Raw genomic sequence first — 26,387 nt, forward strand, 5'->3', positions numbered from 1 at the left:
TGTCAGTACTTCTGAATTCTTCCCGTTTACCCCTTCCTACCGTGGTTCCCTCCCTTCGGTCCTCGACGTCCGACGTTTAGGCCATTTCCGCTTGTGGCCTGACGGAACGAGTGGCCGATTCAGCGAGGTCTAGATTCGACTTTAGTGCTCGGACCATCCTGTCCTCGCAAAGTGAACGACCATTTGGAAGATTGCAGAGTCCTTACGTCGACTGACCTACTTCGCGAGCCGATTCTGTTTGACACAATGTCCTGGCGATTCCCTAGCGCACCAGGTGGAAGCCTCGTCGATTAGCTCGTTCCAAAGCTGCCATCGAATACTTGGAATCGAACCTTTCGTGGTATACTCAACGGTTATGTGACCCGCCATGTTGAGAGGGAAGCGTTCCACGAAGACGTCGATGGCACACGCGTTAAACGAAAACTTCCTCTTCACGACTAAACTTTCCGAACCGGCTGGCGGATTTGTGACGTGAATTGTTACTTAAGTTGTGACTGAAAATGTTTGGTCGACTTTATCAAGTTTAATATAGAAAATGCTTTTTATACTATGCTTCCGTTTTTAGTATCTCTCGGCGTTAATCATCTTTTATATAAAATGTAAATTAATAATAGTCTGTGAAGTTATACATTAAAATATAAATACTGAGAAGTAAGTGAAATTAAAGAAACAAGACTTGTCTCGAGACGGGTCTGCATTATAAGACCGATAAGTTGAAACAGTGAATTATGTAGATAGCGGAATTCGGAAAGACTTTTTGTGCACAAAATGGTAGGAATACGCGGGCAGAAATATTCACAGGCGTTCTCGAATATGCAACGTCGCGTCGACGATTTCACGATGCAAAATTAACGACGAAATAAGAGACGGCGCGGCGTGCGGGTTGGAAATGGCGCGAGTTCTGCGTTGAAACGGCACTTCGCACGAAATGGCCTGCACGCCCTGAAACGAGCGAGCAAATACTTGCGCGATAAACTGTTACCTGAGAATGCAAATGGCCACCGTTTACTGCCCCACTCAACTTCTTACGGAATGACTATTGCATTCGAATCAATTCTAAACAGATTTCCCGAAACCCGTCGGCCGCCATTATCGTTGACTCGCACTACGAGAAAACGCTTCGAGTGTTCGACAAAAATCATTCGTTAAACAATGTTTCCATCTTCTGAATTCTATTCTCTCTATCCTGGGCAATTCCTCTGATCTATTTCTATAATATCGTTAAGCTCGTAATTACATTACGATATGTTGTTATGTAGAAAAGAATACAAATTATTTGGCACGGTACACCTGAAAATTTCCTAGCCGGCAAACACGAGACCGCATTGTTTTGCAAATACGACGACATTAAATTCCCGCATTACACCTGAACATTTTCTAGCCAACGAGCACGAGACCGCATTATATTGAAAATAGAATTAATTAAATTCAAGCAGCGTGGAGGGGGATGGGGTAAAACGGTGTCCTTGGCAGTATTACAACCACAGCGTGCAATTATGAATCGCCGTAACAGATAATTATGGTAATACGTGATTACGAATTAGCGGTAACGTAACGTGAATTTATGTAATTATTACAGTAATGAATCCTGCCGGCCGACATGACAGATGCGACGGATTTCCCGCAACAGACATGGCAAATACGTAAATCTGTATCACGATAATTACAGTAATCAGGTAACCACGGTTCCCGTGTATTGACAGCGAACCAAAACACATTACGGTTAGGGGAAAGGTCCAAAATAACGTCGGCGAGAGGACGCGTGTGCCAGTTTTCCATCGTGAAAGATTTTATACAATAAAGCCTGAACCGAATTAGAGGAGCATCCGCAGCCCCCTGGCCGCGCGGGTTTAACAAAGACAATTCTGACAGATTAAATTCATCTCCTCCGGGTTCGCCATTATCAAAATTTTCTGTATATTGAAATTGACGTAGAGATTGTTCGAATTCGCGGATTAAAACGAAGATTAATGCTCCGTTCGGTTTGTTTAACCTAATTTTCAAACCGGCTTCGTCGCTACTCCGAATCCTTGCAATTAATACAGTTCCTTCTGGCATGTATCGCATACATTGTAGGGCGAGGTGAAACGGGGATGATTTATCACGGTATAATAAGTCAAGCATTGGGAGAAAAAGTTTATATTCTTTGAGAAGCTTATCTGAATAAAGATAGATTCGAATGAAAATTCATTACTATGAAACGTTATTCGAAGGATCATTTCAACAGGAATATATTCGAGCATAGTCCAACCGGCAATAAGCCCGATAGCGATCGAACAGCGATCTCCTCGCGACAATAACCGGTTGATTTTCGCGCGTCGAAGGACGTTCAACGTCCCTCCCCGTTCCTCAACACCCCGACATCCCTGATTCCCGCTGGGGAAACCACTCCCGCCATGAATTTTTCTGCACACGTACTACCGAGTGCTTCCCCCTTCGCGCACTTCTGCCACTTGCCCTATGTCCGCTTTTTCCCTCTTGCCGTCACCGTCGCGTCTCCGGCAAGGCGCGATGCTTTTTTCCTTCAGCTCCCGGTGCTCCACTAGGCACAACGCAGCCGGTTGGTGATTAGTGTGCTCATTACGCCCGACGCTAATGATGCTTGCATCGCCAGACAAAAGCTGCGACAAGCAAGCATACGAGAGTTGCGAGCTGCGACGTCTCTCAACCCCCTCTGTCTCTGTCTTTCTCTCTCCCTGAACCTCTCTCACTCTGTCTTTGTCCCCCGACCCCCTAGCATCTGCACCCTGGCTTCGCGACCCTCACGCCTGGAGAAACGCGACTCGCGAACCTCGGCGCAGAGATTCGTCTCCCAACGAGCTCTGTTTCAAGGTTTCTCCCCTCGTCACGGCGCAGAGTGGGACAGATTTCACGAAACGTGGTCAAAATTCAAACACGAGACTCATCGATATTCCGGACGTGAACGTAATTCGAAAGTATAACCGTATTCCTTTCCTTGCCACGCTGTGTGCGCTACTGCTCAAAAATTTGGAGCACATTTCGATCTTTGATATGCTCGGTCCCTTTTTCTAGGATAAACACAAACGGTTTACCGAGAATGTTAAACTCAGTCGAAAATAGCGGTTGGGAGTTACTGAAGTGTAATTTTACTTTACAAACTTTTCGAAAAGAGTGACCCTTTGTTCGTATAATCTACGGTTTAATAATGGAAGGCTGCCACTTGTATTTAAACTTGTACAAAAAGAAAGTCAAAATCTTAAGCTGCCTCGATCAAAAGATCGTTGGCAAATTTTAGGACTCTGTTATCGAGTTTTCTCGCTCCGCGTGTCGAAGATTACGTGCTCGGATGTTTTCGCAAATTACACAGCGATTTCTCCACAAAGAAGTAACGAAGGGAAAAGGTGGGCCATAAGTTTCGCCGTTGGTGAATTAAAACGCGAAACCGAGTGCTTTCGCGTGAAATAAGTATTCGAGTAAACGAGCAACCACCCGGGTTAATTGCGTTTTGTGGAAAAGCGCGTTCACGGTGACGTGTAATTGCAGTTTAAAATAATAATTGACGTAACACAACGAAAGGCCCGCGAACGAACAACGCGCGTGGTAGTTCAGGTTACTGGGAATTAATAGAGTCGCCTGGGTTCGATTATACGAATTAATTAGAAAATTTGAATGAAAGTGTTTCGCGGAACAAAAACCGCCTACGCTTTTGGTGGCCGTGACGCATTTTCATTTTCACGGTAACATTTTAATTGCGATGCTCTAAAAAAGCACAATTAGGATAATGTTTTTAATTTTTCGGCTGGAAATTTTTTACGTTTTCCTCGACGAAACGGTAAGCATTTGTTCGAATGAAAAGACTCGCCGACAATAGAATTTCAATCATTATTGAATGCGTTTAACCGTTTGTTCATTTTATTTTTTATAATAATTCTTTCAGAGAAATTGCCGCTAATGCGACGAAATATGAATTTTATATCTCTCTGTTCTACAGTTGAAATTTTATTCTTTGACGTGAAAGTCGACTGAATGCGAAATTTTTTTAATGCGACGTTAAACCACGTTTCTTTTCGAGCGGTGACGCACTAATAGAATTTAATAAATGACAATATTTGTTTATTCTGCTTCTAGATGAAATTTATTGTATACGAAGCGAACAATGCCGACTGTGCATGTAGAAAAGGTTTATCAATGTTGGTGTTTTTCATTTATTACAGTAATAAAATAATACTGTACCGTGCAATATATTACAGAACGAATTGTTAAAACAATTTTATTAAAAGTAATATAGAAATGGTACTCGTAAATTTTACTAATTTTATTTCCAATATTATATTTTCGAGGAGCACTTAATCCTTCTAACATTTACAAATTTCAGCCCAGGAAATATTTCAGAAGCGAGTTTCAATTCGCTTTATAGGTTAAAGGTTTCGAACATAATTTTGAATTTATTGAAAGAGTAAATCTATCGAGAAGATATTCGTGGTGCTCAATATTAGAAATATGAACTGGTGATTGAATTTTTCAGGAGCTCAAATAAATTTCTCAAATAATAAAATCAATCGTCCAGTTCAATAATGTCAGAATATTCGATGTGTCTGACCTGGCGCGGATACATTCCACTTTCTGCTCCGGTCAGTCGGACTACTAGGTTCAAGACATTTTCAAAATCTACACCGAAGAATAAAATTGAAATTTGCTAAGTTTAAATAAACGAGTATAGTAGTTACAACCCTAAATAATATTTCTAAAAATTCAGAATTTTAATAAAAATTTCAAATAGAAAATTATAAGAAGTATGGAGTCCATTATGATTTCCTAGTTTCGTGTCCAAAAGTGAACGAGTCAAACCAGTTAAGAGGGAAGAGGTGAGCATGATCACCGTCTAAAGAGGGTAGAAACAGGACGCGTCCCCACGGCCGTACCGAAACGCAGCGAAATTAATGAATTGCTCAAACTTAAGTCGACCCCCTAAGTGCTGGAATAAAGGACCATCATAAATCTCGTTCCGCGCGGCCCAGCGCCTTCGCTCAGCCTGTATTCTTTATCCCCGAAGAAGAAACGTTCTCGCAGCGAAGCCCACCGCGAGATTCTCGACCCTTGTTCGAGCCTGAGCGATTTCGGAAAAAAAGCGAAAGATCTTCCAACGGGGGGCCCCGTTGGCTCGAAACAGAGGCGAAACGCTGACGGATTAGGGTAGTCGGAGCAAAACATCTAACGCGAGATAGGGTAATCACTTTACACGAGTAGCGCTTTAAATCCTCGTGCCTCTCCAGAAGGATTCACAATTAAATTCTCTCGCACACGTGGCCGTAAAAAAGGGAAGAAATGAGCTAAGCGACAAATTGTTTGTCCTGCTTACGGAGGGTAATGTTTCAAGGTGGTAGTTTGCCAGTCGTACCCGTAAGTACTTCGAGAATACACATCTCGATATATTTGCATCGTGCTTGAATTAATTAAGAATACCAACTATAGAAGATAGTGTCGAAAAAAAATGTTAATAGGAAAATCGATGCGAAATTGCTGGCGTCTCGCGGAGCAATTAAACCTCGAAACCCAGGCGATAATAGCGGATTTATTACATACCATTGGCAACGGACAGATTCTTCCACCTCCCCCCAAACAGTTACCAACCACCCTCTACTCTACCAAAGGTCGAAATTTTTGCAGAATAACGTTCCAATTGTTTCCAAGCCGACGGACGAATCGAGTTCGCGAGAAGGGCGGGGCACAATGGCTCCGGTCGCCATGGATTCGCGCCTTATCGAGCAGCCTTAATTGCGTTTTTATCGGGGATAAAAAATGAATCTGTGAATCGGAGAGCAGGTTTACTATCAACGCCGTCGTTCGGTTGGTTTGGGCTTGGCGTTGGTAGGACGATGGCGGGCGTCGAGAGGATATACAGAACGGGCGACGGCGGCGGGCGTAGGGGCGCCTCTGGTATGAATAGCAACGTGAAACAAAAGCATCGGGTTACAAATGGCGTGTATTCGCGACGGCATTGTTTTAAATGGCTGTCAGACGCCCGGAATTTATCCCGTTTTGCTACGTGACAAGCGCCATTAAATTTATTTATTCGTCCGCGCAGGCGCTGCCGGCAGTCGAGAAATCCTGGCGATGCCACTGGGCCACGTGTTCCACAGGTGAGACAGGCCAATTATTAGCGACTCGGGTAGTAAATGGCCACGATACGGGGTGTCCATCACCCTTGAAATCGTGGTTTATTTCTTCGCGTTCAAGTGCAGTATTTTAGAAGAATAGATTGGATGTTTCGAGTAACTAGATTCGTGAGATCGACTATATATTCGAATACCATGCGTGTCCGATTAAAAACCAAAATCGAGAAACCTTCAGAGAATCCTCAACAAGCTCTCGATATAGAAAAATTGGACAAATAATCGCAGCCCTAGTCCCCGCCAATCGATAATGCTGATCGCGCCACAGTCGATCAGACATCCCGAATCGCGTATCGAGCGCTTTCGAGCGCGCGAAGCGTAGACTGGTTAACGAACCAATGCCTCGTAGGGAAAAAAAATTGCCAAGGGGAACGAATGCTGTTTCATCGAGGCCACTTTCATGAATTTTTATACCGTCGACAATCAGCGGTACCAGGCTTAACACCTGACCACACATAATTACCACGGTTGGATGCAAATTGTAACCTTTCATCGTGCCGCTCCCACTGACCAGCTATCTCTCTCTCTCTCTCTCTCTCTCTCTCTCTCTCTCTCTCTCTCTCTCTCTCACTCTCTCTCTCTCCGGCTGTGCCGCATGTCGTCGAGAGCTGCGCGATTTAAAACTTAGATAAGGGTATTCGACGAGGTTCCTTGAAAAATGAATGGATCCCCGAAGAGCCCAGGGCTTAATTGCACTCGCTTTCAACTTTCGACTGGCTTCGTTCGACAGCCGAAGCGACCGGGACGAAGGGTGGAGAGAAAGAGAAAGACGAAGTACGTAACCGTCGGCCCCGAGATCTCTTTGACGCCGTGAATAACGGTCGACTTGAAATTAAGAAATTAAGAATTAACGCGTCCCGGGATTGGTCGACCAGTCCCTCTTCGCTCTTCTTCTTCTTCTTTTTTCCTCTTCCCCTCAGCGTCCGCTCCTTCAAACTATCGTCTCGACAAGCTCGTTTAATTCCGCGCCCGCAAACCGAACTTCTGCTACTCGGGCGATCGCTTATCGGCGATGCGCTCGGTCTGGCGAAACCTGCGGGGAAGTTTACCCTTCGCTTTCCTAAGCTCGTCGAAAGACAATTACGTCATCGAGATTGGCCGATTGGAGGCACGAAGATTGGTTCGTTTTATCGGGACGCCCGCGCTCGAGCCCGCGAGAAACTTCGACTTTCTCCTCCTGGTAACGTATTGTGTTTACTTATCTCGCTGGGATCCCTTGGTTTATTCAGGCCGCGTCAAGTTTATAATTACTCTGTTGCGCGAGCGGGGAGGCTTTCCTCAAACGATACCCGTTTAACGAAACAGCGGACGACCAATGAAAGAAGGGCCCGGGGTGTACCCTTTGTTGCGGGCTGAGGAACAGAACCTCAGACGTACGTTTCGATGGAACTTTGGACGGATGCTCGTTGCTTCCACTCGAGGAATAAGGTTAAAACAACGATCGTAGAAACTCGAGTAATATAAATCTAAAGTAATATAATATATTCTACTCTATCATTATTAACGAATACATTGTACATAAATGTGTTCAACACAGGTGAAACTTGAACAATAAATATCCAGAAGAGAATACGAAACGTGCTCACATTTTAATCATTTTTCCCAATCTCAACATCCATTCCATTAGATTCCATTTTCGCCATTTCCCACGTTTAAGTTTAAATTACGAGTGACTATTCGTATTCAAGTATCCAGAGATTCGGACCAACGTGGAAACTAAGATGGGAATCGCGATCGAATTAAGATCACTGTTCTCGAACCGAGACCTATTTTAGAGTTGGAAGAAGAATCCACGAAGACCTAACTCGATCGGGGGTCAATGAAATCACTGTCGATACAGTGCAAGCCACGAGCGTCTACACGATTCAGGATATCGCGAGGAAGCTGAATATAACGAATTTACCAGCAATGCCGTTAGCTTTATCAGTGGAATCATGGGTAGCGGTATTTCAGTGGTGGAGATCTCGTTCCTGGCCCTTTTTCGTCGCAGTGTATGGCATTGGATACGTAGGGGTCGCGGAGAACCGGACCGACCTGAAGTGGCCAGCAAATGATATAAGGTTAGGACCGTGCGCTTACGTTTCGAACACGGACACGCTTATTCGTGTACTTGCTCACAGCAGATATTGGTTTAAAGCTTGCCACTTTACTGAAAATAAAAAAAACAATAATGCTTCTACTAACTTCTTAATAATTATACGAATGTAAGAAATTCGAAGCAACGACTACGTTACTATCGAATTTAGATACCCTCATCGTGAATGAAAATCTTGAACGAATAAAAAGTATACCATGATGAAATAAAATTACATTTTACCTTGGAAGAATCCAAAGTTAATTAACAAAGTTTATCGAAATAACTTTCCAGTCGATCAAACGCTACGACTAAATTTTAACAAAGTGTGTCTATTCGTCATCGATTATCGGAAAAAAGCTCTACCGAGTGTGTGTGTGTGTGTGTGTGCCCGATCTTATCTTGGTATGTGGGTCAGACAGACCAGGAAAACGAACTCGAGCCACAGCAAGCAGGAAGCTCTGCATTCGGTACCGGACGAGACTTTCCACGGAGAACGAAAGAGAAGGTTGAAAAAGATAGAAAGAGGGGTTGGGGACGAGTCAAGAGGCTAGGCCAGAGATAGTGCCTCGCTCTGATATCTCAAATCCATTTCTGACTCGTGCCACGAACCGCGGACAACCGTCGACATCGCGATTCTTCCCTCCTTCCATCCGATTCCCTCTGTTCCAACCTCATTGCCCCGTCCCTCTCGCGCAAAACCTCATCTCTGATCAAATACGAGGACGGTATATCGACAGTTTTAAACAAGCATTTACATACGCTCTGAGATACGTACTTTGAAGTTTTATAATGGCCCACACTGCGTCACACGCATTCCGTTTTAATTTCTCTCAATTTTAAGGTAAAGTCTCAATTTTAAATTGAGCTACTATCACTAGACTGCACATGTTTATTCATTTCAAATATTAATAGAAATTTCATGTAAGTATCAATTTTTTTTTTCTGCACCTCTGAAAATATGAATCTGCAAAAACATGTGCAGTCTAGAATGCTACGAAATCAGTTCGCGTTTAGTTGTCTAATGTATTCCACGCCAGACAGTCGTTTGTTTCCCCCAGAATAATTTCACTTTCACTCCCCGCCCCCCCCAGTGGGTGACCGAAGTGCCAGAAAAAGGCCAAACGGTGGTCGTTATTACCAATTACCAAACCGTTAAATCTATTTACTTCATCGCCAGAACGAGAAACGATTTCAGGCAACTGCCACCGCCACATAAATCACGCTCAAGCACCATTATCTGTCTCATACACCGAGCCGATGAATCGCGACGGCTATTATCGAGGCGATAGAAGCCGGGAGAAGTTCGCACAATAACGCGTAATGGTCCGCGCAGCCTCGCCAGAGGTCGATAAAGGCTAATTAGCAGAAATCCTCGTCTCAGGTGGTCCTTCTACCAATTCCTAATCACTTAACCACCGGCGAGAGAAGGACGTCTCGAGTATTCCGGAAGTTCAATGGTCGCTGAAGGTGGCGCTACGTGGTGGTGATACGTGGCCCGACGTTCAGCTGCCAAAATCCTGATTGGCTCCAACGGCTGTCCCGAAGTATTTGCCGACAATCCGACTACGAGACGTGCCACCGCTGGAGCAAATATTGAGACTGCGCACTGATCATTTCCAGAATCATAGCTCGACTTACACACGCCCACTAACAACGAAACGCTCGCGCGGATTGCTACTATGAACCCCTGATGGATGCTGGTACTTTGCTTTCCTTATAACTAGATGATTTTTCATTTTATGTAGATCAAACATTCATATTACCAAAAAACACTCAGAGATTGAAACATTTAAATAAAATAATTATAACTGTATTTGTTCAGCTGTTTTCAAATTGACTGTCAGGAAGGTCTAGAAAACTAGTTCTGTTATGAACATTTTTAGAAACACGTCTTTAAATGATTCCACAGTGGCACTAGGAACATCGTTCAAAAATTCTATGGCTAACTGAAACCCCGATAAACTCCACGAACAGAGTAGCCAAAGGATGCCTCCATTGTCCCCAAAAACAGGATAAAATTCGTGCAAAGTGGGGAGGTTCGTGGCGGTAAAAGTGAAGTGAAAATTGTGCGTCGACACGGGGATCGTTACAGTGATCCAAATACGAATCTATCGGATTCGCCATTCATCGAGAACTCTATTGAAATAGTAATAGTCCAGGCTGAACGCGTGAACGTCAGGCGATCGTGTCGTCCCGCGGCAATAAAAGCGGGCTCGCGAGCCGCGGCCATTAAAATCGCTGAAACAATAAACGCCGCGAATTGGGCGAGTGGGGGTGACGGGGACGAATTCGTTGTTTCCACGATTGGCCCTGTCAAATTTCGCGTTCCACCGTGGGCGTCGGATTAGACGACCGCACGCGCAGGAAATAAGCAGAATGCTGAATCGTATCGACAATGTGTCCAGCGCGGCGCGTTCCCGTTGAAAATAATGATTCGACGGTCCCGTGACAATGATCACCGGCAATGTCCGTGACGAGAAAAGCACCGACCATGCCCCCAATGATTTTGGCTACAATGACGAAGCGTCCCGACGCAACCGACTGTCATTGATGCACGATCCGCGCGTCGAATGTTTGTCACCGAGCTACGCGACATCACCGCGCATCGCTACACTTACGAGGGATGCACTCGCAACTTGTCGACCACCGACACACCATATGTTGTAATACACATCAATTAAAAATTAAAAATTATTATTGAAAAATAATACATAACAGTAATGATATTGATAAGCAGAAGGCCTTGAAATTGAATTCTGAATCTCACTAAAACATTTCGAACATTATTTTAGTATATAATATAGCTCCTAACAGAGACGATCGCTAATGAAGTGTTGCACTCTGTATGCGCCTAGCCTTGGCATTATTTATGAGAGTTTTCAACGTGCAGGTAGCAGGTACTCACCGGGCCGAACTGTTCGAAGTAGTTTTTGACGTCCTCGAGCGTCGTCGGTGCCGATAGTCCACCGACGAATATCTTCTTTGTCCTTGTCACCATCTGCAAAAGAAAGAAAATCTGTTATTGATGGCGACACAAAAACACGATCCAAAAGACACGATATCAGATTTGTCAGCATAGTGGTATAAACGTAACGAGGAAAGAAACATTTTGGAACATGCAATGAGTTTGTCTTTCCATTCGAAAAGTAATTACTTTAAAAACTATCACTCGTACCATCATCTAATTGCAGATGCACGAGTCCAAATATCGAAAAGATTTCTATGCGTGTTATCATTGAGCAGAGATGGTTTGAATTTTTTTGTTCAAGTATAACTGGAAAAATAAATAGAAGAACGTTTGGAGGTAGATCCAAAGTGAACGTGACTGTGCGTATAAACTAATATCAACACCCGAAGGCAAATCTCTTTTTCGAGTTTTTAGGTGAAAGAATGTTTTAAATTTCGGCTCACGCAACACCTAAATATAAAATCGGTATTTCTAGACACGTGCGGACCGTTTTTGTAAACTACTATCGATCGACGCACACTCACGCACGTCGTCGGAACGTAGGTGTTCATATTTGGCACGAAAAATGGAATGCGCAGGAAGCAGAAACGATATTTTATTTCCTTTGCGAGAATGTGTCGAAATTCATTACCATATTTTCAATAAATTTTACTAACCGAGCGTCAAAACAAATTTTATTAAAAGTGCTCACGCTGGAATGCACACGGGAGTCATGAATATCACATTCGCACTGAACCCGTGCGATACAAGCCGAAGAAATAAGTTTCCTTTGTGGAAGGGAAAGCTTTGGAGAACTTTTCGCTTTGATCTCCGACGATGGACTTGGTAAAAGTGGGAACTATTGTCATTTTAAACAGTACGAGATGTTTATTTTTTAAAAGGGAGTTCCGACGAAATTTATTGACATATTTATGTAACACCTTTCTCCGTTTTGCTAAAAAGTCTTTTCAAATTGAGTTTTAATCAAATTCAGAATTTAAACTTTCGAAGACTAAATTTAAACCACCGAAGGATCTTGAAAGAATCCTCCCAGTTCCATTCGTAAATATGTTTACTTTGCCAAAAGCCTTTGGAAAGAACTGGAAGGTTGTGGCGTACAGAGGGAATGGAAGGGGTGGCTGAAAAATGGTACGGTCGTGCTTAAGAAATTGATAAGGAGCTGATAAAATATGAATGGCCCACGTCGAGCACACCACGCCGTTTCCAAGGGAAAGATCCTTTCTTGGACAACATTTTTCACATTTGTTTGAATCGGTAATGTCAATTCCCATCGTCGACGTCGTCGGCGTCCCCTATTCCGGGAACGGAAGAACGGTGACTGTCTCGATTAATATCCGATAAAGTAATTGCACTCTCTTGCCAGAAATTTTCTGTGAACGATTTTATTTCAGAAATAGATGTAGTTCAGATGAATCTCTTCCGCGATGAATAATTTAAGATACATTTCGTGATTATAACGTCCAACCGAGTCCTAGTTTGACAAAACCAGTTAGACGCGAGCTTAGAAACAACGAATCCGGTTCAGCGACGTTTATTCCTCGATCAGCCGTCAAATCGAGTTATCCAATGCGGAATCGTACGTTCCAAACATTTCCCGACACTAGCTGCATCCCAGACGACCCAGATTCAGCGCGTATCAGAAACTCATCTTCCCAGGAGTCCCAGCAGTGACAACAACGTACCACAATTACGATTCTGAAGCTATTGGTATACTCGGTTGAAACGAGGTCTCTATTTTCTTCGACGCGTACTTCCACCGCGACACGCAGCGCGGAAAAGCGTACCAGCACCGGAGTAAAGAGCTTGGTACGCGGCTTCCATATTGAAAAGTTTTCCGGGCATAAGGAGACCAAAGTGGATCGAGGGTATAGCTACGAGGTACATTCAAAACGGAATCTCTGAAACTATATACGAGGGGAAATCCGATGTCTCGTATCTTGCATATTCTCTCTGCTACTCGAAACGTTCATTGACGGATCCCGCTGCGACGGAAACAACGCGAACGCCTCTCCATTTTCCTTGACGTTTCCGTCGCTTAATAAAATGAAATATGATTCAAGAACTCTCCACTTTATCGTTAAAATTAGTCGTGCGTGTTCGTTATAAATAGTTCTTTGTTCTACATAATTACTATTACTAGATTATTCTACATATTTTAGTCAATGAGACAAAATGGCATTATTTTCGTCTGTTCGAGAAACGTAACTTTGGTATCCTTTACTTGAATCCAAAACAGACCATCTTTTCAGTCACGCATATTCCAGATCAAACAGATCGTCTTGCCAGTCTTGGTACAAGTCCGACACCATTCACTTTGCCCTCGCGGTGTCACGGATTGAACAGGGAAAAGGTGAAACCGGAGAGTCGAGGAGCGAGCATCGAGAATGGCGTCTCAGGACGGGGATATAACGGCGCTGCCGAGGGAATCAGCGTGGCGACGCTGCGTCGCGGTGAGGCTAATTACTACGGAACGCTTTCGCGAGCAGCGCGACGAAGAAAACAAGGAAAAAACGGTTATTCAGACGGAACGTCTTAATAACACGATCGCAACGCAATAAAGCCCGCCAGCGTGGAAAATTTCGCAGAGAAGCTACTCCGCGGCGGATGGAAGGAAAAGAGACGCGAGGGACGTGGGCGTAAGGGTGGAGGCGACGGCAAGGGGAGAAGGGAACTGAATACAGCGGAAACGGCAGAAGAGGTAAACTCTGGTAATTTCAGTGATGGCTGGGCTTAGACCTCTCTATATCCGGTGAGTAACGCAAACCCCCAGGCGCAAGTCCTTCTACCTACCCGTGGTCCTGAACTCAACCCGCTCTCTTTCTAATCCCCATCCTACCCAGCTCGCGCTCTTATCCCTGTGTCCCTCTCCTCTCATGGGAGGCGGGTGGATACCTCGCGAGCTCGACCGTGGGGCTGGCTAATCAGCGAAGTGTATAAAGTCCCGGGGATGAAAATAAAACGGCTGGATCTCGAAAATTAAATAAACGACTCGCCTCGATTTCGTCGGCCGAATACCTGCCCCCTCGCCCCCCTGCTGTGAAAGAACTCGGGAGTGACAGACGCCGGGAAAGGGGGAGAGCGCCGTCGAAGGGGTTCGCGAAACAGGCTAGGGGGTTGAAAGTGCGCGCGCGCGCGCGCGAGAGAGAGAGAAGGGCGTCGACGAAATAAGGGAGATGAACGCGGATAAATAACGAGTAGTGAACAAGAGGGAGACGAAGGTACGCGAGGCAAAGGGGAACCACTTATTCGAATGAAGTTGCACCAGCGCTGGCTCGCTTGCTAAGGCTCGGCCGGAAGTGCCGAAAGAGAGAATTGAAGTTTCCTGATATCCCAGCCGCTGGATGGGTTCCACGGCCTAAGAGATGGCCGAGCCGCTGAAATTTTATTACGCTCCGCTACGCCGGGTCCCGGTTTTGTAATGAGCGCATTGTCGTGCAAACGAGACACTTCAACCGGGCGTCGCGGCGGGGACGCCCGGAGACACGGCGCGGGTGCTTCTTTCAACCAGCGGGGAGAAACTCTTTTGTCCCGCGTCGAGACGACCCGCGGATTGGTTCGCGCGAGGAACACGGCCCGGGCCAGCTTGTAATTACTTCGTGGAAGTTTCAAGGGAATCCGCGGACTCCCGCTTACGACCAAATCGTAGGGATTTCGAGATTCACCGAGCATCAAGGGATTCGCCTGGATGGGGGACTCGCGGAGAGAAGGATCCGTTTGGCCGGAAGCAGGATATAGGTTGGAGTATGAAATGAAATGAGGAACGAGTTTACGAATTTACATACTTTTACTTGGGCTTAGGAGTAAAGAATGAATTTGATGGAATTTTTATATTAGGGACTGTTCTGGTATAGAGGTGAATTTTAAAGTATCGTTTTGAATTTATTTTTCTTAAGTCCATTTGGAATTCTTTTATGGATTATTACAAACGTATTTATTTATATTCTAAGGACACTATAATTTATTTTTAACTCCAGGATTAAGGAGATTTCTTATCAGATTTCAATTACTGAAGTAATGTTTTAATAAATGAAAACGATTTACTCAAACATACAATTATTAATTTTACCACGGGTCAAAAAAGACGTGGCGCTCGCTGTCGAAGCATCCAGCATTCGATACTTAACCACTGACGAGACGAGCAAAGATAAACTCGAGGATCGCTATCCTGCCTCCGTTTTTCCGGCTACCGAAATCATTTGATGGATTGTCTTCGTCGGCTCTTGAGTGTGGACGATTCGTGGGGATGAAGTTTCTCGCTTTATCTTCGTAAAGTTTCGAGAACCGCTGATAAAAAATTACCACGCGTTACGCGAACGTAGCTGTCGAAGCGATGGATTAATCGACTGCCAGGATGAAATTGCCTCTCGATGGGATCTATTAAAAATATATATATAGCTTGACATTAAGAACGATGACGTTTGCCACCCACCGGCGTCGCTTCAATTGGAATTACTTTTTTTTGGTATATAAACACACCTTCTCGTTAATTATAATATAAAACAAATCCCTCAATTACGTATCCACAAACGAAAACCGTAACCACGCGGGGACGGAAGGTAGCGGATTTTCAAAGTCCTAGCGAAATTTATACGGCTTCTTCCACGCGACAATTTCATTTTTGCGACGAAGGGGGAGCCAGTAAAACGGAGATAGGAGCGCATACGCCAGGGTCCATCCGTAGGACTCGAGCCGCTAGGAAACTGAAGAACGAAGTACGCGAACGAGACGGGCCTTGGAGCGATGAAACTATAAAGCCACTCCTAGTAAGTTGTAAAATTGTAATAGCCTTCCGGTATTTACATAATGCTACGGCATAATAAGTGGAACTCTCCGAGTTTCCATTACCATTCCGCCGCTATCCGCTCTTATCTCCGCTAACGACTCCAGCCCGTACCCCACCGTTCAGCCCCGGTGACATGTATATTTTTCCACCCTATTCTTCGTCTCGGACAAACGAGTCACCCTCTCCGTAGGTCCTTCGTTCGTCTATCAACCTTGCATCTCCATCGAAGTGCAATCGTACTCGGAATCGAAACGATTCTGATAGGGTAGGGTGAAATAACGAAAATGTGGCAAACTCCGTAGTTCTGTTTTTATTCATTATTTTATTACGTCATTAGGTAAGAAGAAGGAGTAGGATAAATACACGATGTCAATATGTGTATTGAAGACGTAACGATTAGAGTAGGAATGAATTGTAATTGAACAACCAGAATCAGAAAGAATGAGAAATTTTGTAAGAAAAACAAATATGTATTTTAAACATAAAGTGGTATTGGTAAAAATTGACCAAGTTCCACCGGCAGATGGTTCACTGTGTTTCCGTTGCGGGGAATACGTGCATATTCTGATTAATCTCGTAATCAGCCACGGTGCAAAAAAGAACGGCGCGAAACGCGGCGGGCGAGCGTGGTACGAAGGTGTGGAACAAGGGAAATGGGTAAAATAAATATTGGAATAAACGTTGGCTAGTGGGCGTGCCAGTTTTACCGGGCCCAAACGTTAAATCTGCCTCGCGAGCGCGGATATTGTCGCGTGGAATGGCAAGGAAAACGCTTTGCTCGTTCGCAATTATTGTAAAAGTTTAAACGGCCGCTATACGCCGCGCTGATGACACTGCGAAAGCGCAAATCTGTATACGAACCCGGTATATCGGGAAACTTTTCGAATCGGATCGTTCAAAAAAATATTTCGCATAATTCTTCTCCAGCAAAGGCTCGCGATAGGCTGGAAGCATGTTTGAACACATGATGATGTTAGATTGACTTCGAAAATGGGATCTTTAATTTGAGATTTGAGAATCAGGTCATCTTTGTCTCACCGACAATCATTTTATTGACGCTTCGAGTTTCAATAGAAATTAAATTTAAACAAACATTATTGCTGGTTGATTTGCTGCGTCAAACCTAGTGGTGACCGTGAGTCACCTCTCGAGTGAAAAGGGTTAATCCAGTGGATCGTGAAGGCGCGGCTCTCTCCAAGATTGCTACTCCTAGAACGGTTCAAAAAGCAGCAGCGAATCGTCGGGGGATTGGAAGGGTTGGGGAGATCCACGATCTCCTCGCGATGGAAAAGTAGGGCAAAAGGGCGGGAAACGGGTAGGGCGAATCGGTTATCATCCAGGAGGGTTACGAGCATCGTCTTGGATGTACGTGGATCCCCTTCGTCCCTTTTACTTGCTTCCGCGGCCCATTTTTCCCCTATCTCGGTGTATTCCTCAGTCGCAACTCCACCCTCGTTCTGCTCGTCCCTTCGACCTCCATTCACGACAAAACGGAAGTATCCCGTGCCACGCGATTTCAACGTCCGAACGTCTGCCCTTCCCTGTTAGCTGCCTTCGAAAATTGATATTTCTTTAAAACTATTTCTTTTGGGGGCAAAATCAAAATACTATACTAAAGCACACCTACGATTAGTCAATATTAGTAAAATTCTAACTGTCTGATACAAATATTTAACATGAAATACGATTCACATATTGCCTGTTATGCAAAGAATAAATAAGCGTTAGAATTAATTAGATGACCGATACGCGCGAATGTACACGTGTGATATTTAACTTTGTTTGCATAAACGGATGAATTATTACCAATAGACGAGTATATGTCGCACATTATCTGGAACATTCAGGTGGATTAATTAGTACACTTTGTTTGTATATTAAATGAAATTACCATAAACGAGATGTCTGTGGTGGATGATTTCCCTACCGGAATAGTAGCGAAACTAATTAATTGAAATCTCAACTCGAAACTGCGCAGTGTGAAGAAACATGATACATATTATGCGATATTGCGAAGTAAAATGCAATTAACGTCAGAGAAAGGTCATAAAATCGCAGCGACAAGGAATAATCGTATTATTCTTTTAACTGTATTCATTTTACTAATCGTTTAATTAGCGACATTAGAAAAGTATTTAATTGCTTCAAGTCGGTCGCGGAGATAAGGTCAACACACCAAAAAGAAATAACCCAATCGTTCAGCCAACGTTTCGCAGCTCGTACAAAGCGCGGCACAATGCCCTACGCAGTTACGCGTTATCCGAACGTGGAGGGTGGAAAATAGTTACCGATGGGTAGAATTAAAACGGGATACATGAAATTTCGACGTGTCCGCGTCTATCTTCGCAGTTGCAGCTACAGTCGGCAGCGTACGGTGCTAATTTCTCGCGTGTCCAACGTTTCAGAATTTAAGTTACCGGCCATAAATACTGAAAAGAGGTTACAGCGAGGAAGGGAGGTTATCAGTAAGCGGACGGTAAGGCGCTCAACATTCGTCTGTGGCTCGGGGCATTGCTATCGCGCTGTCCAGCCCTGACCCTCCCTTACTCGGCGGGGCTTTACATGGCCGCGTTATAGCACCATCCGACAAATTCGCCCCTGTACGTGCTCTCACGTAGATTATACGTGCGCGCGTGCATGCTTTATATCGCGGCCGTTCCCGGGCCAAAACTTTTTTCGCAATATTTTAGCTACGATCGAACTAATACCCGGTTTCAAGATTACGACCCTTGCGAATTTAAATCACCCGCGTCCCCAACCACTCGTATCTACCCTTTTTTTTAAATCGTGTATCCTTTCATATTTATACAAAATATTGTATCGCAGAATCCCAAAATTTCCCCTCGCTAAATTATTCAAATCAAAAATATTTTCACGCTGTCATATACGATCCGAAGTGCAAATGAGCAATCATGAAAAATGAACCAGATAGGACGTATATTAAATTTTGTATCCCCAAAGTAATTTCGATCAATCTAGTAAAATACACGTAATATTTGCAGTGGACGCAACGCAATTGTAGAACGAAAATTAATTAAATTTCATGCTTGAGGTATTATTCAATTTTACATTGATCCAACCCCGCTCAAATACCACTAATAATTGGAAAAGCTATTAACAAAGTCTGACCAATATTCGTCGTCGCTGTTCGAACGTTGATCACCCTTTTCGAGGATATTTTCAATTGTGCGACGCTCCGGCGTCTCATTACTTTTGAAATTGAATGATAGTAAATTTTCCGCTGCACCAACAAAGTGTTATTTCTCTTTCGCTTCTTGAAAGAGTTTCAACGTTTTATCAGGCGGGATCCCTTCTCTATTGTTAACGTTGACAAAGACTGATTGCAACTGGACGAGGGTAAAGTAGATCTTTCGATCACGCGCAAAACGATTCCACGAATTCAGCGAAATACTTTCCCATAAATGACGCTGATGTAATGGATGTCGTTGCCTTGTACTAAATGGCCGGAGATCTCTTTCCCTCGTTAGCCGAGGCATCCCTGGACCGAAACAATGAGGGTTCACTGGCTTGAATGGAGATCTCGTCCCCTCCCATTGTGCCCTCTTTGAATTGTAATCATCGTACATCTGCTCGTGCGGCGGAACGTGAATGGTCCGAAAGAAAAGGAGCCCGACGCGAAGGCGAAGAAAAAGTATTTTTTGAATGGTAGTAGTTCAAGGCTAACTAGATCGAAGCTGCCATTCACGGGGAGAAAATTTGCACAGTTGCCCAAACTGCCGACATACTTTCGAACGAGTGCCTTACACAATTCCGAATACGCGCCACGGAACGTCGGGTTCAAAGGAGAATGATTGGAAAATTTCGCGCGAATATTTCGACCCAACGCCAACGGTTCAAAGCTAACTGCGTTCGTGGTGGTATTCTCGCGAGAACACTTCTACGGTTCCCAAACTACCGAACATTCTTTCCCACACTTTGAATGCTTCGCGAATGCGGCACCATGTAACATTAGGAGCGTTGAGATGGAGAAATTGTAAATTGGAAGTGTTACAGAAAGAAATTTGTGATGCTCGAGTGAGTTTTATTTTCGAATAAATACGAATTTTAAGGAAATATTTAAATAAAATTCCTCGACGGTCTACGGAGAAGTTTATTTTTCGATCGAACGGATATTTTAACTCATTCGTGCCCGCTGGAAAGAGTCTAATTATCGAAAAAGGGAACTCTGATGGGATTAAAATTATATCGCAGCTCGAATTCGTGTTCCGGCTGGTTCCGCGAAGCGTGCAGTTAAATTTAATAAGCAAAAGTTCGATACACCTTTAGCTATCGCCCTAAATCCGACCCATTACATTCACCCAGCGGTTGCGATTTACCTCCTTCCTAGGTACTCCACTGACTTAAACTGTTGGACTTGCGACTTTAGGGGATTACCAGGGAATTTACCGAACTCTCCTCCTCGAAAACTCTCAACACTTAAAGTACGGTCGATTATTTCCGAATTATCGCTTCGAAGAAAATTTCCAAAAGCAAACAACAGGAAGGTGCTCAAGTAACAATATACCAATGTCATATAAATATGCGAAATTGACTTTAAATCTAGAATAACTATCGATGGAAACGGTTCAACTGAAATCCACGAGACGTCTCATGCGGCATGGCGAGCACGGAACGAAATATTTCCCGCGGTACTCTAAGCGTTTGACAACAGAGAAAAAAATCTCCACACGTAGGAATCCCGTTCTTTCCGCGGAGATTCGATGCTGATGTGTCGGGTTTCGCCTAGCGCACGATACATTTATTGATCCTGTGGCATCAAACGTTTACGAGTCGCTCTTTGAATGCGAAGATGAAAGCATCGACGCCCGACAAGTGCACGCGTTGCTTAAGCACGCTTCTCTATTTTTACTCCGTGCCTTTGATGCACATTATCAGGACTCGCCTTTTATTCAGACGCCCGAAATGCTCGGCGCTCTTTTAAAATACGACGCGACGGTGCGCTACGCGGAAGTCGTGCCTCGATTGTGCGCTTATATTTTCCGTTTGTGGAACGTTGCGCGACAGTTCCGTCGACTGTTGCCTGTAGATCGTCGATATTGATTTTCCAAACGCTACGCGAGAGTTCCTTCCATGAAAAAAAGAACCAAGTTCGTGTTTGATTAAAATTCCAGCGCCGAGAGATGACGTTTTTCAAGGAAACCCGCGGCAACCTTGGCTCGGAACCCTGGCTTGACTGTAGAAAGGACATTTTTAAAACGAACTAGGTTACTTTGAAACAAAAAAAATGAATTCTTCTGGTGTCAGATATCTGATTAATTTAAGGGTTGTGGATTTAACTAGTCTCGCCATCCATAAGTATAATACTTACGGTATAAAAAAAAAAAAAAATAAGTGAACCACTAAACAAATAAAATAAAATTATCGAACCATTAGTTTTCTCGGGAATTAGTTTGTAATCCTATAGTTTCGAGATCTGTTATCAGGAAAAGAGCTGACGACAAAAATATTCACCCATTACCCGTCGGAGTTCCAATTATTCGAATATTTTCGAACGCGTTCCTACGATCAGAGGCGCGGGAAGACAAATGGGAAGATAAGGTGCTCGACGACGATATTACGAAATGGAATGAAACGTTCGCAGTTCGAGGGAGGCGTTAACGCGGGGGGACAGGTTCCCGCGAGAGATCGATCGACGAATTACCGATCGATCGAGCTCGCGAAAATTGTCGTCGGCCGCTTTACGGGGGCCGTTATTGCAACTTACGTGTAGATGTTCCTTTGATCGATCCCCCGCCCTGGCGATGATTGAATCGCCTGGGACTCGGTGTGCGCGAAAATCGGGGAAAGGAAGAAAATAGAATCCAGATATGCCGGTGACCGAGTCTCACGAGTATTAGGTAATAAAAGAGGATACTCGAGGCTCCTGCAGAGCGGTTTTTATCGAGCTGCATGCCTGAGATTTCGGCGACGCTCGTAAAACTCCACCCTAAAATCTTACCCCTTACCTCTCCCCCCTACCTCTAGCGATACCAAGCTATTTCGCGAAATATCCTCGAATACAACGCATCCCCCTGATGTTGCAGGGGAAGCGGTCGTAATTTTCGTCTAAAATTAGAACGGATTACGGACTGGCAGTTGCAACGCTGCTCACGTGGATGAATTCGTGTCTTAAAGCGCGAGCAGGTTGCGGGGGAAGTTAAACAGTTTCGAAGTTGGTAGAACTCGTTCGTGACGAAAAAAAAATTTTATCGAACGTCTTGGTTCCTGGTTCGAAAGCATCTTCAAAATTCAATAAAAATTAGGATTAGGTACGAGGACTGTTGATTTTATATAGACATTCTGAGTAAATGGATGCATAACGTGGCACTCAACTTGCTAAAGCAACCCCTGACGAAGCAGCGAATCGCATGACTGTCACATTTTAGGATGAAAAATGTATCGGATGCACGGCAAATTCCCACACTGAAACTGCCGTCGATAAAGATTTTCAACTTCGAATCATGAATCTGTCTGCTCGGCTTGTTTGCTAGGCATACATATTTAGCAGAACTTTCATAAATGCAATCTCGATAATTGGATACGAATCTCGTTCATTTCGTTGTGTTGACAAGTGGAAGGGATGGTCACTTAGCAACAAGTGCTGTGTTTTCCGTTTGAGACAAAAGTAGGTCGTTGGTAAGAGATCGACGATTGCATGAGAGGTCAAGCACGAGGTGGGGATGCGTTGCGTGAGTGGGGCTCCTCCTTGTTGCATTGGTTGCTTCGATAGTTGCATGAATCTCGATACTTCCAAGTACGTTCTGGCTCGTTTTTCATCCAACTACCGAGTTTCTACTCCGATACCTCCAATACGACGAACGATGGGTAATACTAATTTACTATGAGTAATATTTGCTCCACTTTCAGGAATCAAATATTGATAATATTATTTATAACATCCGAAGTAACTTTCATTTCTTGGAGATGAACCATGGTTGCAGGAAGTAATTGTTTCTTTTGATTAAACATTAAACATTATTCATTGATTTTAATAATTTTGAAATACTCCCATCAACAACACGCACCCTAAAATGAACGTATCGCAAAGGAAGTCCAGGAAGTAGACCAATGCATTTTGTTATCATCCATGGACCATTTTATTCGAACGTGACAAGCAAGTTATCAATCAGTTCCCACGCAACTCGTCACTCTGCGTGCACACGGTGACCTCAACAGTTACGCTAGAGACTTTTCCATCGTCGACACACGACGGTCAACGCATGAATAGCTGTTCACTGTTGGCCTTTTGGATGTCGGTAGAACGAACGTTATTCTTTCGCCTCTTTCTTCGAGACGGTCACATCCGTCGACGGTGTTATTCGAGGGGAAGAAAAAAGACGGCGAGAGGGAGACCTTTAATCACGTGTCTCCGCTACTAGAGCACGTAGAAATTCAATAACGACGTAAACTCGATCACGGCTGCCGGGAGGCGGCGGTACATTCAACAGCCGCTTGCCGCGTCACGAAGGGGTGCGAATTGAACGTAAGGATACCATTGTGATGCCCCATTCAATCGCGTACAACAGAAATACCATTAAGACCAGTTTGCACCGTTGCCAATTAAAATGTAAACCAGTTCCTGAGACGGCATTGATTCAACGTCGTACCGCTGCAATTAGCCGCCTTCGATTGCCTCTGTTTAGAAACCTCGACCAAATTGACCAGTGGTAACCGCCATTGTTGCGTACTACCACGAATTTCCAATTGCCATAGACTTTCACGGATATTCTTATTGTTAGCCCACGCGGTTACTCGAGGATGCGTCGAATCGTGTGGCTGATTCCAGTTCGTGACCAGGTCTGAGTATTCCAATTCCGAGATTCCAATTAATTTACGTAAGTGGAGTGCTTTTGTCGCCGATAATTAGATAAGATATAATACGCTTCGCAGGGATTTGTTAGATTAATATCGATAATTTGTCCAAAACGAGCGAGGGAATTAGTCTCTTTGAATCGAAGGTAGGAATCTCTAATGCGACGTTTGTGAAATTGATGAAGCCACGGTATTATACTCGCGATGGAATTAAAAGTAATTTATAGCGATCGTCTTGATAGTTTGACAGATGATGTTTTTGACTTGGAAGGTTATTCAAACAAAAAGGTTAGTTTAAGTAATTGAGATTCTTCGGTTATTAAAATTCTAAGAGAGATTCATTTACAGAAATGGAAATTGTTTCGTTGAATATGTAATTATTTGCTCAGATATTATACACAGGAAAACAATTCCTTCCCCTGTGTAAGCAAGACAAACAAGCGTCGAAGCGAAAATAAAAACAACTCCCTCGAGCATAATTCAGATCGTTAATTCGACTTTGAAAGATTTAATTTAAAGGAAAACCATATTAATTTCAGTCAGTTACACGTGGCGATAAATTAACTGCATTTAAATATATTTTGTAACCCGCGAATGCCAGCTGCGATTTAATTTTCGAAATTATGATATCGAGTACGCGTCGAACGCGCATCGATCGAAACATTTCGCGAAAAATACGTGTAGTGGAACGTTCAACGCGAGAAACACAAGCACCGATACGTTCCGATGTCGCGATGCTATCGCGTATTAACACGTCACAGAATGCCGTGCGTTCACCTTAAATAAGGCACGGAGATGTTTGATGAAATATGCATTCCCGCACATTTTCCATTGATCGCTCGTACATACAAGCACAGCGAACTGTCAGTCGACGATAACGCCGTCGCTCGCTGCGGTGTAATGCGGGTATAAATCACTGTACAATGCATCGTGTCACTGATCGTTGCGTTAATCGCACTCAGTTATCTAATAGAAACAACGATTGAAAGTAAATGTTTCCGTTGCATGTTGGACACGCGCCGCTACTAATTACGCGAAACCATCAATCTGTACATCGTGCACGCGAACGCTTAAAAATACACCGTCTGGATTCATTAACGAATGCGATTGGAGCTGATTAGAAGGAGAGAACACGTGCATATACGAACATTCCGAAGGTAATAACAGCTTATATGACGTTAGTATGCTACGTGAGTGTTAGAGGAGTGAAATTTTAGAAAGAAGTTTGAATAAGGTTCAACAATTGTAAAATTGTAAATTAAAGTAGTTAAACACAGAAAAGGTTGGTGATCGAAAATTTGTTACTTTTATTACGATCGGCACTTCTATTTAAATAGAAGTTCCTAATAATTTTCTAATAATTTTCTAATAATTTTCTAAAATAATATTCTTGGTGAACCATATACTTCAATTCCAATGCAAGCATATTACCTAATTTGAATAAATCAGATTGAACGCAATCTTGCAGCTGACGAATCGTGCTACATGAATATTCGCGCGTGATTAGGGGCTCGTTGGTGGAAGAAGACGTGCTCGTTCATTAGTTCTAGCAGCCCCAGAATGTGTCAATTGCTTCGTCGATAGGAACCTGTTGAAATTCCCTCGAAACACTCGACGAAGCAGCACGTTCACAATACTTCTTCGAGCGTACACGGTTCGAATGGCCACGAAGCACGCGTACTTAAACGCGATTTGGCGGTCAAACCTCTGGTTACCTCTGTTAGCGCAGATCTTGGGTGTACCGTACGCACGGTAACGAGGGATTAATTAACGACTCGTGTACTGTGCGCGAGCCCGATGCGTGTCGACGGGTATGTCTGTGTTCGCCGAGGTAGAAACCTCAATTCTCTGTCGGCCGCGTATCCGCGGCAACTGCGTGACCGTTTGTCAAGGAATCACGGAACACTCGTCCTCCACCGTGGAAAATCGCATAATCTTCCTATTCAACCCCTATCTCCTGGGCCTCAGGGAAACATTTGATTTTTTAAATTAAATGCATCTTGAAACGGTACACTGTACAAAAATATTCCTAAAATAAAATAAATAAGCTGAATCAAAATTTTGACTTTTGTACAGTGTACTAGAAATGAAAAACAAACAAAATCGCTACTAATCTAGAACAAGTACAACTATCGCTTTCCCAGACACTATTTAATTCGACGCACTTTTGTAAGAACCCCACGCGCGTTTCCCACGCTGGCAAACAATTCCCTCGGCAGTTGCTAGACGAAAGGAGGCATCGTTAACGGCGTTAAACGTTGCATGAGAGGCGTGCACGGTTAATTTTCCCGGACACCGCGACCCATTCGAGCCGGTAATCGGTGTCTACGTTGACACGGTAAACTGCGAAATTCACTGATGTCGTTAATTAATAACGTCGATGCTCTTGATCGCGTTGCACGCAGGGCACGCGCGAATTCTCGCGTGTCGCTGCAACTCCGATGCACGTGTTTTCACGCAGTAAGCCTCGCGTACGCACGCACACATCAGGAGATGCGAAACACGCTCGATTGACCCGACAGAGAAAAGGAAAAGGGCAAAGCTCGTAGGACAGCTAAGCTTCGTCACACGTGCGCGCTCACGTTCCTGCTCGGAAAATATACATATCGAGTA

At 43.9% G+C, this 26,387-nt stretch overlaps 1 protein-coding gene across 7 annotated transcripts in view; it reads right to left on the reverse strand.

Moving 5' to 3' along the window:
• LOC128873116 (RNA-binding protein Musashi homolog Rbp6) overlaps nucleotides 1-26,387 on the reverse strand; it is a 760,808-nt gene that overhangs the window by 208,389 nt on the left and 526,032 nt on the right. For all 7 annotated transcript variants that reach the window (XM_054116431.1, XM_054116430.1, XM_054116427.1 and 4 more), the window contains one exon: nucleotides 11,117-11,209. In XM_054116431.1, coding sequence (XP_053972406.1) covers nucleotides 11,117-11,209 — 93 coding nt within the window. The remainder of the gene's footprint in view (nucleotides 1-11,116; nucleotides 11,210-26,387) is intronic.

This window comes from Hylaeus volcanicus, chromosome 3 (genome assembly GCF_026283585.1).
Source record: "Hylaeus volcanicus isolate JK05 chromosome 3, UHH_iyHylVolc1.0_haploid, whole genome shotgun sequence".
NCBI lineage: Eukaryota > Metazoa > Arthropoda > Insecta > Hymenoptera > Colletidae > Hylaeus > Hylaeus volcanicus.